Genomic DNA, 20461 nt, shown 5'->3' with positions numbered 1-20461 from the left:
CCTTCCGTCCGACCTCCATCCCTCCCTCCGGAGCCGGACGAGACGAGACGCGCGCGCCCTGCGCTCTTCGCCCTCTGCTGGTCGCTGCTAGCCGGAGGCGGTGGTTTCCATCTCCCCAAAAAGGTATTCCTGAGCCCGTGCAGAGTGCCTTCCTGCAAAGAGTAATGCAGTCCCCCGCTTTTTGTCTGGGCGAATCAACAAACAAAAAAGCTACGGACTGAGGATCTCTTTCTCTTTCTAGATTTTTCACCATTGCAGTTTTCGACACTGCATTGCATTACATTCAAGAGGAACTGAACATCCATTTCACTGCGTATCCTAATCATTACATATTTTCCCTTTCTTGTTCCTTGTTTGTTTCTCGTTTGTTTCCCTTTCTTGATTCTCGTTTTAAACTCCGTTATAGTGATGGGTTGGAGGGAACCAGGGAACAGGGAACCAGGTGGTTGGAGGATGGATGGCGGCTAATGGATTGAAGTTGAATCCTGACAAAACAGAAGTACTGTTCTTGGGGGAGAGGGGGCGGGCTGGTGTGGAGGACTCCCTGGTCCTGAATAGGGTAACGGTGCCCCTGAAGGACCAGGTGCGCAGCCTGGGAGTCATTTTGGACTCACAGCTGTCCATGGAGGCACAGGTCAAATCCGTGTCCAGGGCAGCTGTTTACCAGCTCCATCTGGGACGCAGGCTGAGACCCTATCTGCCTGTGGACTGTCACACCAGAGTGGTGCATGTTCTAGTTATCTCCCGCTTGGACTACTGCAATGCGCTCTACGTGGGGCTACCTTTGAAGGTGACCTGGAAACTGCAATTAATCCAGAATGCGGCAGCTAGACTGGTGACTGGGAGCGACAGCCGAGACCATATAACACCGGTCTTGAAAGACATACATTGGCTTCCAGTACGTTTCTGAGTGTTGGTGCTGACCTTTAAAGCCCTAAACGGCCTTGGCACAGTATACCTGAAGGAGTGTCTCCACCCCCATCGTTCAGCCCGGACACTGAGGTCCAGCGCCGAGGGCCTTCTGGCGGTTCCCTCACTGTGAGAAGCCAAGTTACAGGGAACCAGGCAGAGGGCCTTCTTGGTAGTGGCGCCCTCCCTGTGGAACACCCTCCCACCAGATGTCAAAGAGATAAACAACTACCTGACATTTAGAAGACATCTGAAGGCAGAAGTTTTTAATGTGTGACATTTTTAATCTTTGTTGGAAGCCGCCCAGAGTAGCTGGGGAAACCCAGCCAGATGGGCGGGTACAAACAAACAAACAAAGAAATACCTGCTAATAAGACATCACCTTGCCAACAAAGGTCCGTATAGTTAAAGCCATGGTTTTCCCAGTAGTGATGTATGGAAGTGAGAGCTGGACCATCAAGAAGGCTGATCGCCGAAGAATTGATGCGTTTGAATTAAGGTGCTGGAGGAGACTCTTGAGAGTCCCATGGACTGCAAGAAGATCAAACCTCTCCATTCTGAAGGAAATCAGCCCTGAGTGCTCACTGGAAGGACAGATCCTGAAGCTGAGGCTCCAGTACTTTGGCCACCTCATGAGAAGAGAAGACTCCCTGGAGAAGACCCTGATGTTGGGAAAGATGGAGGGCACAAGGAGATGGGGACGACAGAGGACGAGATGGTTGGATAGTGCTCTCGAAGCTACAAACATGAGTCTGACCAAACTGCGGGAGGCAGTGGAAGGCGTGCTCTGGTCCATGGGGTCACGAAGAGTCGGACACGACTAAACAAACAAACAAACAAACAAACAAACAAACAAACGTTTTAAGCTGCTTGCAGTGATTCTTCATATAACCTACAAATCTTTTCCAACGGATAAAGGATCTCTTAAGCATATGCAGAGCGCCTTTATCCAGATGGGGAACTGCTACTTTTCCCCCTTTCTTGGGGGCTGCCTGCAGTATCCCACAGCATGTGAAGAGTGCTTTTTTTTTTAAGCGGCAGAATCATTTCCCCCCTTTGTGGGGGGAAGAAGATCTATAGGCAGACGGCCTGTGAGCATGTGCAGAGTGCTTTCCTGCAGAGATTAATGTTCCCCACTTTCTGTCTGGGCAAACAAACAAACAAAAATATGCAGAGCGCCTTTCTTCAGATAGGGAATGCAGCTCCTGCCCCAAACCAGGAAAGATGGGTGGGAGCCATGCTTGGAAAAATCAAAGGCTGTTTTTTATATATCTGTATTTTTAAAATATATATATATAGTTCATTAAAAAAAAAGACTGACTTTCAACAATCATACATTCGTAAATCCTTAAAAAGAATATCAGAGCTCAACTACTGATTGATTGTCATCGGCCTGTCTCGGGAGACAACGGAGGAGTGAGCCCAACTATTACAGAAGAATCGTCTTAATTGCCTGCATAGGCTTGGCTACAGAACAAAGTTTTTGCGGGCATTTAAAGGTTAATGGAGGGGACGCAGGTGGCGCTGTGGGTTAAAGCCTCAGCGCCTAGGACTTGCCAATCGAAAGGTCGGCGGTTCGAATCCCTGTGGCGGGGTGCGCTCCCGCTGCTCTTTCCCAGCGCCTGCCAACCTAGCAGTTCGAAAGCACCTCCGGGTGCAAGTAGATAAATAGGGACCGCTTACCAGCGGGAAGGTAAACGGCGTTTCCGTGTGCGGCTCTGGCTCGCCAGAGCAGCGATGTCACGCTGGCCATGTGACCCGGAAGTTTCTCCGGACAGCGCTGGCCCCTGGCCTCTTAAGTGAGATGGGCGCACGACCCCAGAGTCTGTCAAGACTGGCCCGTACGGGCAGGGGTACCTTTACCTTTACCTTTAAAGGTTAATGGAGAAGACGTCTGCTGAATATCTATTGGCTGAGCATTCTGCAGGGACGGGGGCGGTGCCAGAAGTGACCAACTGCGTCCCTCCAAAGGGGTAAGTGAATGCAGGAGAGGAGACAGAGGGAGAGAAAGATTTCCGGTTGCCAACAGAAAGGAGCAGGAGCCCGCATCCTCTGGCTGCCTTCAAATGGGAACCTGAATAGGCGTCAGCTCTGAATGTCCTGCCCAGTTTGTGAAGTTGGGGAGGAGGGAGATGAACAGCTGGGCGCGCCTTTGGGGTACAGGGGCGAAAGGGGGCTTCTCCTCCAAAAATTTAGGGATTTGGGCATTGCAAGAGAAGAAAAGCAAACCCTACTACACACATCTGGAGCGGAGTCCCTAAGGCAGTTGGATGGCACCTTGTAAGCCTGCCTTCAGAAACTCCTGCAGCCAAGGTGGTACCAAACGTCTTGCTCTGCTTTCCTTTGGACCCCCATCAGCGAGGCTGGGGGGGGGGTGGTCTTGCCAACTGGGCAGCCCAAGACCTCCACTGCCCTGCCTTGCACCCCAGGGAGGTGACTTTGGCATAGCTGTCAACTTTTCCCTTTCCTTGCGAGGAATCCTATTCGGAATAAGGGATTTTCCCTTAAAAAGGGGAAAGGTTGACCGCTATGGGCTTTGGTGCTGCTAACACAGCAGTTTTACTTCACCCCCGTAGGCGCGCTCCATTGTCTCTCAAGACAGATGGATGCCAAAACAACTAACCATTAAAGGATATTTTCATAATTTCCTGCATAGGATTGGCAGCATAGAAAGGTTTTCAGCAGGCGTTCGAAGGCTGAGGCAAAAGGCACCCACTGAATCTCTGTTGTTGTTGTTATTATTATTAATAATAATAATAATTTATTTATATCCTGCCCTTTCCAGCTGAAGCCGGGCTCAGAGCGGCTGTTTGTGGAATACTCCCCAACTGAACTGATGATACTCAAGTTGTCAGTCTTAGTGAAGACTTGATATTTTCATCCCCAAAAAAGTTTTTGATTTGAGTTTCCATTGAAATGAGGCGGAATTTTAATGTTTTAATGTTGTATTTTAATCTTGTTTTTAAGTTGTATTTCAATCAATTTGTTTTTATATAAATTGTTAGCCGCCCTGAGCCCAATCTTGGCTGGGGAGGGCGGGGTATAAATAAATTTTATTATTATTATTATTATTATTATTATTATTATTATTATTATTTCTTCTTGTCAGGTGAGCCTCATCAACTCAGAGGACAACCAGTGATGCTCCTGCAGATTCTCCCTGCTGGGTTTGTTTAGAGTTTGTTACAGACGGACAACCTCGACACGTGCCCGACATTGCTCTCCTCTCCTGCGCATTCCAGCAGCAGGTACGTAACTGGGCCTTGAGCAAAGTGTTGGTTTCTTCCAAAAGCAAATGGGTACAAGGTAAAAAAGGTGAAAGGTAAAGGATCCTTGAATGGTTAAGTCCAGTCAAAGGAGACCATGGGGTTGCGGCATTCATCTCGCTTTCAGGCCGAGGGAGCCGGTGTTTGTCCACAGACAGCTTTCCAGGTCATGTGGACAGCAGGACTAAACCGCTTCTGGCGCAACGGGACACCGTGACGGAAACCAGAGCGCACGAAAATGCCATTTACCTTCCCGACACAGCGGTACCTATTTATCTACTTGAGCCGGTGTGCTTTCAGACTGCTAAGCTGGCAGGAGGTGGGACAGAGCAACGGGAGCTCACCCCGTCGTGGGGATTCGAACTGCCAACCTTCTGATCATCAAGCCTAAGAGGCTCAGTGGTTTAGACCACAGCACCACCCGCTTCCCTTCCCACATCATGCTACAGCCCAAGTGCTGGCAGGAGCGAGACCTGGCATTTCCTGCAGCCCAGGGTGTCCCACTGTTATTACCAAACCTTGAGGATTTTTTGGCCAGATGACTCTGTGGGTAAGCTTTTTGGTCCTGTAGGAAAATACTAGGAGAGAATTTTCTTTCTTTCTTTTAGGGTCTGTTGATCTTTGAGGCGGCAGCTGTGTATTTATTTCCCTGAGGAGGAGCGGGTGTTACTGGATCCAGGGCACAGAGCCTTGTGCAAGGAAGTCATGGAGGAGGAACAGGGGAGTGTAGCTTCTCTAGGTAAGAACTGCTGCTTGTGGGCTTTTTCAGAGCCATCTGGTTGGGCTCTGTGAAAGCCAACAAGGTTTTTTCATACGCCCCTAAGCCAAATTAGGGATTATGTAAAGGTAAAGGGACCCCTGACCATTAGGTCCAGTCGTGACCGACTCTGGAGTTGTGGCGCTCATCTCACTTTATTGGCTAAGGGAGCCGGTGTACAGCTTCCGGGTCATGTGGCCAGCATGACGAAGCCGCTCCTGGTGAACCAGAGCAGCACGCCGGAGCGGTACCTATTTATCTACTTGCACTTTTACGTGCTTTCAAACTGCTAGGTTGGCAGGAGCAGGGACCGAGCAACGGGAGCTCACCCCATCGCGGGGATTCGAACCACCGACCTTCTGATCAACAAGTCCTAGGCTCTGTGGTTTAACCCACAGCACCACCCGCGTCCCCTAATTTAGGGACTAGCCATCCCTAATGGCTGCTAGTCATAATGGCCATGTTCTGTCTCCATTGTCTGAGGCAGCGTGCTTCTGAATACCTAGGAATGACGAATGGGGAGAATGCAGTTGTTCTAATAAGTGAAGGAGATAACGAGGCTTTCAAGTTTTATTATTGTTTTTTGTTTTAAAAAGGGCTATCTAAGGTATCTAACTGTTGGAGATGCACTAGGGATAATGCTTCTCTAAAACATGTGTTTTTTTCATTGTCCTGTACTGAAAAATTTTGGGCAGAAGGTAACTGAAACGATCAACAGAACTGTACATTTATAGAGCAAAATATCCTCTTGAATTTTATACCGAGCATATGAAAACTTACAAAAGGACAATACGAGTGGCCTCTCCGAGCCCTGAACACAGCAAAAAGACTGATATTGATGAATTGGAAAAAATAAAAATGCGGCTCCCTTCTGTGATTGAATTGAAGACTTACATAAACTCGCAGCGTACGAACCACTTGCATATAAGCACAGACTTGCCATGGACAAATTCAATGATATTTGGAATCCATTCTTGCAAATACTGTAATAGGTTAAGATCTGGTGAAGTACAGCTTTGTTAAGTATAGTTTTTGGGTTGTTGTTTTTTCCTCCCCCCTTTACTTTATAATACAGTGGTGCCTCGCAAGATGAAAATAATCCGTTCCGCGAGTCTCTTCTTCTAGCGGTTTTTTCGTCTTGCGAAGCATCCCTATTAGCGGCTTAGCGGCTTAGCGCTATTAGCGGCTATTAGCGGCTTAGCGGCTTAGAAAAAGGGGGGGGAGGAAAAAAACTCACAAGACTCGCAAGACGAAAACGTCTTGCGAGCCCATAGGGGAATTCGTCTTGCGAAGCGCCTCGAAAAACGGAAAACCCTTTCGTCTAGCGGGTTTTTCGTCTTGCGAGGCATTCGTCTTGCGGGGCATCACTGTAATATAATAATAATTTATTATTTATACCCCCGCCCATCTGGCTGAGTTTCCCCAGCCGCTCTGGTCGGCTCCCAATCGAGTGTTAAAAACAATACAGCATTAAATATTAAAAACTTCCCTAAACTTTCCCTTCTACATGGGTTCTGATTCTACACCAGTGTGGTGTAGTGGTTAAGAGCGGTGGACTTGTAATCTGGTGAACCGGGTTTGATTCCTCGCTCCTCCACATGCAGCTGCTGGGTGACCTTGGGCCAGTCACACTTCTCTGAAGTCTCTCAGCCCCACTCACCTCACAGAGTGTTTGTTGTAGGGGAGGAAGCGAAAGGAGAATGTGAGCCGCTTTGAGACTCCTTCGGGTAGTGATAAAGCGGGATATCAAATCCTCCTCCTCCTCCTCTTCTTCTTCTTCTTCTTCTTCTTCTTCTTCTTCTTCTCTCTCTCTCTCTCTCTCTCATTAATTAATTAATTAATTAGTTTAACTTTTATTGTTGTTTCTGACACATTAAGTCAATCAAATGACTCATTGCCACGATCGTGCACAATGCAACAGCCACGGAGGTGAATCGGACATTTAGCAGGGAGGCTCCAGCACCCCTTGTTGAATCTCTGCATCTGATAAGTAGTCTGGAAAAAAAGACAAGGATGCTCTAGAATTCCTCAAAAAGTGGTGGAACTCTTCTTTGTGTGTGGCAAGTTCTCACTGCAGGGTTCAAGTATGGTGGCTCACACCCAGTTCTCAATTGGTCAGACTTTATTCAGTAATGCATTAACAGTCAGAGTTCAAAGAGTCTGCCAGAGCATTCCCGTTAGGACACACACTAAATATATGCCATATTAACTCATTACTCTCTTTGCAACCTCCTCCTGCCACCACAGCACTTCACCATCTCCAACCCATCCCTGAAAACACTTACTCAACCCATTTCTTACTGTCTGTATTAGAACCCTCCTTGTACCTCATCTGGAGTTGTTTTTCACTTTCACATTCAGCCGTTCGATTCCTCCTAAACTGGCTCCTACCTCTTTTGTGGTCAGGTCACATTCTTGGGCATGTGACACTGCCCTTCACTGGTAAGGAGCCTAAGAAAAAAATCTACCTCATTTGGCTAACAGATTGAGGTTAAATCCTGACAAGACAGAAGAACTGTTTTTGGGAGACGGGGTGGGCTGGTGTGGGGGACTCCCTGATCCTGAAAGGGGCAAGTGTGCCCATGAAGGACCAGGTGCGCAGCCTGGGAGTCGTTTCGGACTCTCAGCTGTCCATGGAGGCGCAGGTCAGTTCTGTGTCCAGGGCGGTTGTCTACCAGCTCCATCTGGTACACAGGCTGAGACCCTCCCTGCCCGCTGACTGTCACGCCAGAGTGGTGCATGCTCTGGTTATCGCCCACTTGGGCTACTGCAATACGCTCTATGTGGGGCTACCTTTGAAGGTGACCCGGAAACTACAACTAATCCAGAACACGGCAGCTAGACTAGTGACCGGGAGTGGCCGCTGGGATCACCTACATTGGCTCCCAGTACGTTTCCGAGCACAATTCAAAGTGTTGGTGCTGACCTTTAAAGCCCTAAATGGCCTCAGCCCAGTATACCTGAAGAGGTGTCTCCACCCCTATCGTTCAGCCCAGACACTGAGGTCCAGCGCCGAAGGCCTTATTGCGGTTCCCTCCCTGCAGTCAGAGGGCCTTCTCGGTAGTGGCGCCCGCCCTGTGGAACGCCCTCCCACAAGATGTCAAGGAAATAAACAACTATGGTACAGTGGTGCCCCGCAAGACGAATGCCTCGCAAGACGGAAAACTCGCTAGACGAAAGAGTTTTCCGTTTTGGAGGTGCTTCGCAAAACGAATTTCCTATGGGCTTGCTTCGCAAGACGATAATGTCTTGCAAGTTCCTGCGGGGGTTTTTTCCCCTCCCCCCTTTTTCTAAGCCCCTAAGCCGCTTATCCGCTAAACCAATAAGCCGCTAATAGCGCTAATCCGCTAAGCCGTCAATGGGCTTGCTTCGCAAGACGAAAAAAACACCTGACGAAAGACTCGCAGAACGGATTCTTTTCGTCTTGCGAGGCACCACTGTATATGGCTTTTAGAAGACATCTGAAGGCAGCCCTGTTTAGGGAAGTTTTTAATGTTTGATGTTTTATTGTGTTTTTAATATTCCGTTGGGAGCTGCCCATAGTGACTGGGGAAACCCAGCCAGATGTGTGGGGTATAAGTAAATAATAATAATAATAGGCTTGAAAGCAGAGGCTGGCCCCTATCAGGGATAGCGTGGTAGCGACCTGCATTGTGGTTCCTGCATTGAGCAAGGGGTTGGGCTGAATGACCTTTGGAGGTTCCTTCCAACTCTAATCAGGATTCTGTCTTTTCCCTCTGCAGCAACTGGGCAGAGCAGTGAGGATTACAAAGAGCCAGTTGGGGTGTCCTTGGAACCCGTCAAGAATGAAGAGGGAGAAGAGACCTTTAGGGATCAAGAAATGTGGAGGAGGCAGGGTGGAAACAAAGTAGACGTCTGTGAAATCCCTATCCAAAGAGCGCACACAGAGGAGAAACCACTGGCCTGTGGTAATAGCTTCAGTCGCAGCGCAAACCTCATGTCTCATCAGATAATCCACAAGGGAGAGAGAAAAGTTAAGGGTCTGGAGTTTGGAAAGGACTTTGGTCAAAGCAAACACCAAGCTTCACACCAAGCAATTCATGGGAGAGAGAAACATCGTAAATGTCTGGAATGCGGAAAGAGCTTCAGTCGAAGCACAAACCTTACTAAACATCTAAGAACTCACACAGGGGAGAAACCGTTTAAATGCCTGGAGTGTGGGAAGCACTTTAGTCAGAGCTCAAACCTGATTTCCCATCAAATAATTCACACCGGGGAGAAGCCCTATCAGTGTTTGGAGTGTGGCAAGGCCTTCAGTCAGAACACAAACCTTACCAAGCACGGGAGAATCCACACGGGGAAGAAGCCTTTCAAATGCCTGGAGTGCGGAAAGAGCTTCAGTCAAAGCTCAGACCTCATTTCCCATCAGAGAATACACACGGGTGAAAAGCCATTTAAATGCCTGGAGTGTGGGATGTGTTTCAGCCAGAGCACAGCCCTTACAAAACATGACAAAATCCACACAGGAGAGAAGCCGTACAAATGTCTGGAGTGCGGAAAGGGCTTCAGCTGGAGAAAAAACCTTACTTCACATCAAAGAATCCACACACAGGAGAGGCCGTACAAATGCCCAGAGTGTGGGAAAAGCTTCAGTCAGAGCACAAACCTTATTAAGCATGAGAGGATCCACACAGGGGAGAAACCCTATAAATGCTTGGAGTGCGGCAAGACCTTTACTGTGAGCACGAGCCTTACGTCACATCAGAGAATCCACACAGAGGGGAAGCCATATAAATGCCCCGACTGTGGCAAGAGCTTCAGTAGGGGCACAAACCTTGAGAAACACAAAAGAATTCATGCTGGAGAGAACCATTTAAATGTCTGGAGTGTGGAAAGAGCTTCTGTTGAAGAGGAGACCTTCCTTCCCATCAAAGAATTCACCCAGGAGATATGCTGTTTAGATGCCTGGAGGGCAGAATGAGCTCCAGTCAAGAGAACCATCTTTAAATAGTAAATTTAGGAACCATTTTAATGCCTGGAACATGGGAAAAGCTTCAGGTCAAGTACAATGCATGCTAATGATCTAAGAAACCTGGATTGTAGAAGGAGTTTCAGTTACGGCCCATCCCTTAATTTCCATCAAAATGTTCATTACATTGAATTTTCCAAAATATATTTTTTAAAGTGTCTATTTTATTTATTCAGGGTGCTAAGGGTGTCATGGAGATGGTTTTGGTTAGGAGCAGCCTGCTTTTCACACTGTCCATATTTCTGTCGATTCTTTTGATAGATGTTCTTGTAGTTTGTTGGTAGGTGTGTAAGTGATGAAAAAGCAACAGGTGGCAAAATAAGGCTGTGCTTCCTCTTTTTCCAATCTTTCCAATAAAATACTTACAAATGTTTTTTGTTTTTGTGGTCTTCCATCTCTTAGGACTCATCTAGACAATACATTTTCCAGTTGGGCTTGGCTGGGATTTTAATTTAGACATTTCATCTGTGGGGAGCCCTCAGCCCAATGCTGGGAAAGGGGGGCTGATCCTTTCTGTCCTACTCGGCTCCCCTCCATCAGCAGCTGCCTCCCTGCCTCTTCTTGTCCCACTGGCCGCCCTTTGAGGTTGGAAGGTCTCCACGTGGGGCGACCTCCCTCCCCAAAGCGCATTTTCCACCAATCCTCCATTGCAGTCTTGCCTCGCCACTGCCTGCAAAAGATACTCACCAGATTCTTCCCTGGATGGGAAAGACAAAGGGCCATTTCTGCTCCCTCCCCAGAGGAGGTAGCAGATCAGGAAGAGCCATAATTCCTTCTTTCCAGAGGCCTTTCTAGAAATGCAGACCTAGTCCAAGGGTCAAAGGGGGACAGACTGAAGCCTCAATGGGAAAACGACATATGTCTCTCTCCCATCTTAGTCTCTCTCCCATCTCAATCAAGTTGCGAAAACGTTTAACTCCCAATTCTCACTCCAGATTCAGTCATCTGGAGCCGACCCAACTCTGGTCAGTCAGTTTTATGGTGCATACCGTATTTTTCGCTCTATAAGACGCACATTTTCCCCTCCAAAAATTAAAGGGAAATGTGTGTGCGTCTTATGGAGCGAATGCAGGCTCCTTGGCTTCAGCGATAGCAATGCGAAGCCTCCGAAGTGCAGTGGGAGCGCTCCCGCTGCGCTCCGGAGGCTGTGGGTTCCTTTCGCTGAAGGGTAGGTGCCCCTTCAGCTAAGCGGGAGGAGAAATGGAAGGGGCTCCGTTTCTCCTGCTGCTTCGCTGAAAGGGTGCTGAGCAGAGAGGGGAATATTTTTTTTCTTGTTCTCCCCCTCTAAAACAAGGTGCATCCTATGGTCGGGTGCATCCTATAGAGCGAAAAATACGGCAATTCACCCCGACTTGCTTGCACGATATTCGCTGGTGGGATATAAGGCCTTCGTATGATGACATGAAGATAGTGTTGGGAATCTGAATACGTGCAGCTTCACACAGTCAATTAGGGTTTGGCCGACAGCCAAGGCAATGTAGAGGAGTGTAATCTGCCTGGTGATACAGAGGAATGGAGACAGCTCCATGATTGGTCAAGCTCTCACAGGAATAATGATTTATGGTCTACTAACTGGAATGTGTTAGTTGGGGTGGCTAGTGTAAGAGTTGGAGGTTGAGAGTTGTGAGTCGTGTAAGAGTGAGCAAGTCAAAGATCCGTGTTCTGTTCCTGTAAATAGTCCACTGTATATAATAAACACCTATAACTACAAGTTACTGGTTCCTGCTTCGTCCATCCTGTCTGCAGCCAGTTGCCAATTGCTTCCATGGACTCTGCGCATACTCTGCTAGGTATGGCTAAGGTCCTGCAACAACTCAAAAAGTTGTGAAATACCAATAGATAACCCGCAGCTTTTATTTTCCCCAGTCCCATTCCTAATGTTCTTCAATCCTCCACGCGGTCCTTCTGCAAAGGTAGTGACTGTATACAGGGCATATAGATTTCCTATGCAGTAATTCCAAAGATAAATCTTGGCGCAGCATCAAGGGAGCCAGGGAGCTACCAGGCTCAATTCAGTGGGTTGGTACTAGCGTATAAAGCCCTAAACTGCTTGGGATCCAAATTCCTAACAGAGCAGCACTCCCAATATCAACCATCTCGGGACCTACAATCTTTTGGTGGTGCCACCGCCGGGTGTTGCCCGGTCGGCGTTCAAGCATGACAAGGCCTTCTCAGTGGTGGCACCTGTTTACTATTTATTTAATTATTTTGCATACCGCTCTTCATCTGAAGATCTCAGGGCGCTTCACGGCATAAAAATGAAGAACAAACGCACAAAGTACAAATAAGAACAAGAACAAAACAAGCCAATCACTCTCCCAACACAGTACCCATAAGTCAAAGAAAGCGAAAGATCATGCAGCTCCACAGTCATAAATCAACACAGCTCACAGTCAAATTCCTCTTTTTTAAAAAAACAAAACACCAAAAACTTTTAATGGAGTTTGTATTTCCTTGGATACATATTTCAAATCTATTTAATTAGTGTAGCGATTGTTAAATTCCACTTTGACTGTTGTTTTGTTTTTTCCATGTTTCAGAAGTGTGGCAAACCTTAAAGTTCCTAGACTTTATTATTGACCATTTTAATGTTTATGTAAAAATTATGCTGAAATTCTGGGTGTTTTTTTTTACTGTGAGGGAACACCACCAACCGCTGGTGTTTTTAGTGACTGTAGAGCTTTCTTCAGGGAACTGCTGCCCATTGTAAGGATTAAGACCAGGGCCGCATTCTCTTGTGGAGAACTTTTTGAGGGCCACGTCCCAGCAGGGGACTATAGAGTCAAGGGTTTGCACCCACCCAAACCCCTCTTTATCCACCCCAAGCAACCAAGAACATCCTGCGGCCAGGAAAAAGCACTTGAGATGATGGAGCAGGGCTAACAAGGAGTGCGTGTTGGAATATTATACAAAGAACTTGAGAATTGGTCTGGGACAGGTTCCCCACCTCAGGCCCGGTAAAGACTTTTCAAAACATGGCATTTTGGTACACATGTTAGGTCCAGGCAGAAAGAATCATACTCCGTTGTGTTTATTATTAAAGGGAAGTTCTTTACAGACATACAGCAGCTACATACAACTATCTGACTTTTGGAAGACATCTGAAGGCAACCCTGTATCAGGAAATTTTTAATGTCTGTTTTGTTTTACAATTTTTCTACGTGCTGCAAGCCGCCCAGAGTGGCTGGGAAACCAAGCCAAATGGATGGGGTGTTATTATTATTATTAAGCCTACAGAGTCCCAGTTAGTGCAGAGTGCGAATGTCGCTAACGTATAAGGCAGGAAAAAACTAACAAGACATGGTTGGATGCTGTGCAACAGAAGTAAAGCAATGGTTTGAAATTTATTTCATCAAAGGAATGATCCAAAGGATCGTTGCCTCAGAGCCTACAAACACAGAAACACATACACACACTCTTTGAACAGATTGATCCAATAATTATTTTCATGTCAAGTAATGATCCAGGATCTATGCATTTCCTCAAGTCCAGCTCCCAGAAGGACAGGCATTTCTGACCGGTAGGTTCAGCAATAAAGGTAAAAGGTAAAGGACCCCTGGACAGTTAAGTCCAGTCGCTTTCAGGCTGAGGGAGCTGGCGTTGGTCTGCCGATGGCTTTTCCGGGTCATGTGGCCAGCATGACTAAACTGCTTCTGGCACAACGAGACACCATGACGAGTGCCAGAGCACACGGAAACGCCGTTTAGCTTCCTGATGCAGTGGTACCCATTTATCTATTTGTCCTGGCATTCAAAAGTATGTATTCTGATAAGGATTACCAACTCAAAGAGAGATTACAAACTCCAACAGCCCTGTTCTGGTTTCTAATCCATAACTGACTTCTGATTTCTGCTCAGTGATTGAGGCTGGGACCTCCACAACGAATTTGGACTAACATGAATTTATCTCTACTCATAAACTCTTATCTCTAATTCTGTAATGAATTGTTGTGTTATACATATTTTTATGGGTTTAAATTTGTAATCTCTGTTAGAGTTTGTAATCTCTATTTGAGTTTGTAATCCTTATCAGAATACATACTTTTGAATTGATTAGTTTTTGTTGCTATTGACTATTGATTTGTGAGTAGGGACCACTCCCACTGTTGAAACTTACATTGGCCTGAGTTCTTGGTGTGCTTTTTTCTTGGTATACCTGGAACACCTTCCGAAGCAGCCAAATCTGGACCAAAATAAAAATGTCTCTCTCTGCCACGCCCCACACCTTCTTTGTAAAAGGAAGGTGGGCTTTCTGGTATGGCTTTACTCCAAAGTAGTCTCCCTTTCTTGGTCTCGTAAGGAACTAGGCCAAGCAGAAGGCTTTCTTGGAGCAGGATTGTTCCGTGGGCGGCCTGTCCCCAGCGTGGTTCCTGCGGTGGCGGACCAGGTGCGACTTGCTGATGAAGCCCTTCTCGCAGACAGTGCACTTGTAGGGCTTCTCGCCCGTGTGGGTCCTGCCATGGGCCAGGAGGTTGGAGGTGCTGCTGAAGCTCTTTCCGCAAGCGCAACACCGATAGGGTTTCTCTCCGGTGTGGGTCCTCTCATGGAGGATGAGGTGGGAGCTCTGGATGAAGCTCTTTCCGCAGAAGGAGCAGGCGTAGGGCTTCTCGCCCGTGTGGGTCCTCTCGTGCGTCACCAGGTGTGACCGGCGGCTGAAGGCCTTTCCGCAATAACCGCACTGGTACGGCTTCCCGCGGAAGTGCGGGCTGTGTTTCCGGAAACCCTCCTTGCAACTGAGTTGCGTCCCGTCCTCGCACGGGTAGGCCGACTCCTGGATTTCAACCGCTTCGTACTTCACGAACTCCGAATCGAAGCTTTCGCCAGATCCGCCGTCTGGCCCTGGAGGCTGCTGCCGCAGTGGGGTTTGATCAAGAGAGATCTCGCTTGTCCCGCAAGGAACAGATTCCCCCACCCGATTCCTCGGCCAGCTCGCCGGTGGCCTCTTTGGTTCGCCCTGACCCTCCGAGGTTTCGCCCTCTTTGCAAACCCGGACGACACTTTCCGTGACGGATGGTTCCACGTTGTCACGGCTTTCCTGGGGACGGTTTTGCCTGTCGCACTCACCCACTTGCATATAATCTGTTGAAACTATTAAAAGAATGTTGATGTGATTAATAAGAATCATAAGCATTTTATTATTTATACCCCGCCCATGCAGCTGGGTTGACCCCCCTCTTTTAAACTTTTTGGTTTTTTAGTAAAAAAACTAATCTTATACATGGAAAAGTATGGTATATACATATACCATATGACTTCCCTTCTACCCCTGGTTCCTTTGCTTTTCTACTATTCCGCCTAATCCACATCTATTTCAACTCTACTGGATTTTCTCAAAACCTGCTAAGCTATGTCTTTGTCTATACTGGTACTTAAAATATTCAGTAAACATTATCCATTGATGTTTATTGATGCTTCTAATGTTCCTTGTAAGCCGCTCAGAGGTTTCACAACAATTAAGTGGAATATAAATTTTGCTGATTGAAATTAATTATAAGTAAACAAATAAAGCAAATTCTATGTTGATCAAGGTGTCTCCCCTGCCAGGTATGTTGGATTGCTATGTTTTGATTGATTCCCCCCATTTGATTGTTATTGTTAATGGTGTATTGATTCACATTTTTGTTGTTCTTTCACAAGACATTTTAAGTGTTTTTTGTTTTAAATGGGAAATGGCAGCATACAAATAAAAAATGTAAACCATAGGGATCGTTGAAAAGAATTGACAACCAAAGAGGGTTACCGGGGGGGAGGGATGTAACTCTCCGGGGGAGGGCAGGGTATAAATAAAATTTATTATTATTATTATTATTATTATTATTATTATTATTATTATTATTACTACTACTACTACTACTACAGTGGTGCCCTGCAAGACGAAAGGGTTTTCCGTTTTTCAAGGCGCTTCGCAAGACGAATTTCCCTATGGGCTTGCTTAGCAAGACGAAAACGTCTTGCGAGTCTTGCGATTTTTTTCGCTCCCCCCCCTTTTCTAAGCTGCTAAGCCACTAATAGCCTCTTAGCTGCTAAGCCGCTAATAGCGCTAATCCGCTAAGCTGCTAATAGGGTTGCTTCGCAAGACGAAAAAACCGCTAGACGAAGAGACTCGCGGAATGAATTACTTTCGTCTTGTGAGGCACCACTGTATTATTATTATTATGGTCTATTCCACTGACTATAGGTGTGGGAGACAGGCAGAAAGGTATTTCCATTCTTCTGCTGGAAGAACAGAAACATTTGCCTCCTCCTCCTCTCTTTGAAAATTTTCCTTCTCAGCTGCTCATGACAAGGATTCCCTAATTAAAAAAGAGAGTCTGGTGTTTGCTTTCCCCCATCTCCTCCTCCTCCTCCTCCCACCCCAGTCCCTTTTCCTTTTGTGCCACACCTTTTCGACTGCAAGCCTGAGATTGGGTATCCTCCTTACCTCGTGAGCTCGCGTCTCCAGAGCCGACCTCCTCCTTCGCTCTCCTCTCCTGCTGCCTCTGCCCCGTGTCGGTCAGAACCTGCGCCGGTTCGGAGAAACCGTAGCCGTCCTCCTCAAAGGCTTCCTGAACCTTGAACGACAAGAAGTAACCAAACAAACCCCTGTGTTGCAAAGAGAACGTCAGCAATATCTAGGCAACACGATGACCATGTACAGTGGTGCCCCGCAAGACGAATGCCTCGCAAGACGAAAAACCCGCTAGACGAAAGGGTTTTCCGTTTTCGAGGCGCTTCGCAAGACGAATTTCCCTATGGGCTTGCTTCGCAAGACAAAAATGTCTTGCGAGTCTTACAATTTTTTTTCGCTCCCCCCCCCCTTTTCTAAGCCGCTAATAGCCGCTTTGCCGCTAAGCCTTTAATAGCCGCTAATAGCGCTAATCCGCTAATGGGCTTGCTTCGCAAGACGAAAAAACCGCAAGACGAAGAGACTCGCGGAACGGATTCTTTTCATCTTGCGAGGCACCACTGTACATACGCAACAGACAATCTTTATAGAATTCCTTCAAACCATAACAAGGACAAAATGAAATCTTTAGTCTCAAAATCTCTGGAAATCTTTAAATGAAGCGAGGTACCAGACTTTGTACAATGAAAGACAAGCTGTGAAGCTTTGTGTATTCAGCAAATATGAGGTCCAACACTGAACAGTGATTCCGGATATTGACTACTGTTTCGTAGAATTCTTCGTCAGCATGGTGGGAGGATACAGAATTGCTTCATAAACTGAAAATATTTTTTTTCCATAAACTGAAAAATTTGTAAAAGAAATATATGCAGGGATCGAACTTGCAACCTAGAGCGTACCATGCTCTAACCCACTGAGCTTTCTGAGTACAGTGGTGCCTCGCAAGACGAAATTAATCCGTTCCGTGAGTCTCTTCGTATAGCGGTTTTTCGTCTTGCGAAGCAAGCCCATTGACAGCTTAGCGGATTAGTGCTATTAGTGGTTTAGCGGCTTTTAGCGGCTTATCAGCTTAGCGGATCAGCTGATAAGCGGCTTAGAAAAAAGGGGGGAAGGGAAAAAAACCTGCAGGAACTCGCAAGACATTTTGGTCTTGCGAAGCAAGCCCATAGGGAAATTCGTTTTGCAAAGCGCCTCCAAAACGGAAAACCCTTTCGTCTAGCGGGTTTTCCGTCTTGCGAGGCGTTCGTCTTGCGGGGCACCACTGTATACCATTGTCGAATACCACCCTATGTTGCTATGCGGACACCATTGAGATCCTGGTCCCAGGATGCCTTGCAGCAGTTCCCCTTCCTCACCCCAAATTTTGTTGCTCTGGCCCTCAAAGCTCTCCGCCACAGCAGCCTCACCTGTTTCTGCGGCCTCTTGGCCTCTCGCTGCCTCAGCAAGAATTCCTCCGCCAGAGCCACCGCCTGGGAGCACGTTTCAGGCCCAACCTCCCTCACCCAGCCCTGGACCTCGGGCGGCAAGACAGCCAGGAGCTGCTCCAGAATCAGCAGCTCCAGGATCTGCTCCTTGCTGCTCCTCTTCACTTTGAGCCACCGGTGGCAGACGTCTCGCAGGCGGCTGTAGGCCCCTCTCGGCCCCTCGGCCTCCTGGTAGCAGAAATGCCGGAAGCGGTGGCACCACCGCTCCCGGGCCAGGGCGTCCCGGCGCAAGATGGCCGCCTTCACTTTCCCATAATCCTCTCTGTCCCCAGCTTCCAGGCTGCCGAAGGCCTGCTCCGCTTCTCCACTGAGTGCTGGCAGGAGCCGGGCCGCCCACTCCTCCTGGGGCCACCGACAGGCTTTGGCCACTTGCTCGAAGGAGACCAGGAAGCCCTTGGCATCCTCCCAAGGGGTAGGCTCTTCTGGTGGGATCTCCCAGTGCGTGTGGTGGGACTCCACCATCTTCAAGAACTCCTGCCACTGGGATTCCCAGTGCTGAAGCAGCCCTGCGCCCGACTCCTGCTTCACCTTCTCTCCTGGTACCCTGGATTCAATGTCCCCCGTCCTCAAAGTCCGGAAACCACAAAGGTCTCTCCCTCCTTCAACAAATTCCTCCCTCGTTGTAGGACCACCATGGTCTTGGTCTTCCATTTTCAGGCCCGTGGGCGGCCACTGCTTGAGCGCAGCCTGGACCACATCATCTGGCTCGTTCTTCCTTCGACCTGCGTCCATCTCCTCTCTCCCTTTTTCTCCTGGGGCTCCCAGACGCCGGCCGTGGGTGGCAGAGGTTCAACTCCAGGGCTTCCTCCCTCGGTGGTCCAGCCTGGCAAAGCCTCTTAAGATCCTCTGTTAACCATCCGTCCGACGTCGAATCAGACTCCGAAGTGTGTTAGGCAGTAGCGAACGCCCAACTGAAACACACAACGAAAGAACTGTATTAAAATGGGGAAATACAGTGGTACCTCGAGTTACAGATGCTTCAGGTTACAGACTCCACTAACCCAGAAATAGTACCTCAGGTTAAGAACTCTGCTTCAGGATGAGAACAGAAATCGTGCGGCAGCAGCGGGAGGCCCCATTAGCTAAAGTGGTGCTTCAGGTTAAGAACAGTTTCAGGTTAAGAACGGACCTCCAGAATGAATTAAGATCTTAACCCGAGGTACCACTGTATCCGAGATGTGAAAAAGAGCCCAACGCCATCAGGCACTGAACTGGGCCAGCTGGTCATTATGAAAAGTAAGTTTTTAAACGAATTGGCACCTGGGTCTGCTTCGCCTCCTTCCTCTTGGTCCCTTCCCCTTTGTGGAGACTTGTTTTTATTGATTGCATTGGAGGGGGAAGAATTTCTGGCTAAATATTTGTCAGAACCTCCTGGAACAGCCTCCCTCGGAAGGTTTTGGACTCCCCTTCATTGGAGACTTTAAAAAAAGATGCTGGGTGGCCATGGGTCAGGGGTGCTTCAGCTGTTGATTATTGTGTTGCCCCGGGGGGTTGGACTAGATGACCCTCGGATCCCTTCCAATTCTATAATATGATTCTATGGGGGGGGATTAAAATAAGATTTGTTTGTTTGCTTTTCAAATCAAAGTTTTACAATCACATATCCAATATACAGCATAGACACAAGATTCCAAAGAATCTCCTGGACTTTCCTCCTCCCTTTTGGGGGTCCTATTGTTAGTCATTTCCTCCTGCACCTTTTACGATAATCCAGATCTTTGCCATCTCCATTATGTTCAAAATCCACCATTAAACTACAACTGTTAATCCACGATTCTGTGTATGTAAGCTATTCTGGGAGCCTATCTGGCTGAAGAACAGGTATAAAATTGTAATTAATGAATTAATAGAATCTCTCGATGCCAGGGGTTAAACTGGAGGCCTTCTGGCTGTATTTTTTAATTCAGGTATCACCACCTACAGCTAATATAGTAGATAAATTTCATGCTACAAAAACCCACTGAGCTGTGTGTGTATGACTTATCATGCAATCCCATACATATCCATTGAGAAGTAAAGGTAAAGGGACCCCTGACCATTAGGTCCAGTCGTGGCCGACTCTGGGGTTGCGGTGCTCATCTCGCTTTATTGGCCGAGGGAGCTGGTGTACAGCTTCTGGGTCATGTGGCCAGCATGACTAAGCCGCTTCTGGCCAACCAGAGCAGCGCACAGAAACACCGTTTCCCTTTCTGCCGGAGCGGTACCTATTTTTCTACTTGCACTTGACGTGCTTTTGAACTGCTAGGTTGGCAGGAGCAGGGACCGAGCAAAACTCCCATTAAATTCAATGAAGCTTACTCCCCAAAAGCTGGGCACAAAATTGAAGCCTTGTTTTTTGCTTTTGTTTTAAGGAATTCCTCGCTTCTCAAACTTGCTTTAGCTTGCTCTCGTTATACAATGACGTCTATTTTAATATTATTATTATTTTGTCAGTAATCTTTGGATCGTTACTTCCATTATTGCAACATGCCTTTCCTAATGCATTCCTTGTGATTCTGTGAGGCAATTTGAAATCATACAGAAAGAAAACCTGGGTAGAAATGTTGTAATAAAGTGAAATAATCCCAGTGTGGACTGAATACCAGTTACTGAGAATCGCAAGAGGGGATCATGCAGCAGTGCTAAGGTTCTGCTAGCAGAATTCCCATTGGGGCATTGGGTTGGCCCCTGT

At 47.5% G+C, this 20461-nt stretch overlaps 2 protein-coding genes across 6 annotated transcripts; one reads left to right on the top strand and one right to left on the bottom strand.

The window, feature by feature from the left end:
* Positions 1 to 44: 44 nt before the first annotated feature.
* LOC310837780 (uncharacterized protein) lies at positions 45 to 10295 on the top strand. Of its 4 annotated transcripts, XM_083724876.1 has the most exons (4): positions 2962 to 3066; positions 4019 to 4157; positions 4784 to 4914; positions 8676 to 10295. In XM_083724876.1, exons 3-4 carry the CDS (start codon positions 4881 to 4883, stop codon positions 9872 to 9874), a joined length of 1233 nt encoding a protein of 410 aa, XP_083581002.1. In that variant the 5' UTR covers positions 2962 to 3066; positions 4019 to 4157; positions 4784 to 4880; the 3' UTR covers positions 9875 to 10295. The 4 variants fall into 4 exon arrangements, with proteins under 4 accessions (XP_083581003.1, XP_083581002.1, XP_083581001.1 ...); XM_083724877.1 differs by lacking the exons at positions 2962 to 3066; positions 4019 to 4157 and adding an exon at positions 45 to 161; XM_083724875.1 differs by lacking the exon at positions 2962 to 3066 and having other exon boundaries at positions 4019 to 4439.
* A 3374-nt stretch (positions 10296 to 13669) lies between these two features.
* Positions 13670 to 18701, bottom strand: LOC310837545 (zinc finger protein 213-like). 2 transcript variants are annotated; one of them, XM_083724285.1, is made up of 3 exons: positions 17713 to 18701; positions 16343 to 16472; positions 13670 to 15009 (listed from the first exon to the last, which is right to left on the bottom strand). In XM_083724285.1, exons 1-3 carry the CDS (start codon positions 18520 to 18522, stop codon positions 14225 to 14227), a joined length of 1725 nt encoding a protein of 574 aa, XP_083580411.1. In that variant the 5' UTR covers positions 18523 to 18701; the 3' UTR covers positions 13670 to 14224. The 2 variants fall into 2 exon arrangements, with proteins under 2 accessions (XP_083580411.1, XP_083580412.1); XM_083724286.1 differs by having other exon boundaries at positions 13676 to 15000; positions 17713 to 18694.
* Between the last annotated feature and the right edge of the window lie 1760 nt (positions 18702 to 20461).

This window comes from Podarcis gaigeae, assembly GCF_964106915.1.
Source record: "Podarcis gaigeae genome assembly, chromosome: 2".
Classification (NCBI taxonomy): domain Eukaryota; kingdom Metazoa; phylum Chordata; class Lepidosauria; order Squamata; family Lacertidae; genus Podarcis; species Podarcis gaigeae.
This window is presented reverse-complemented; position numbering and strand designations above follow the sequence as displayed.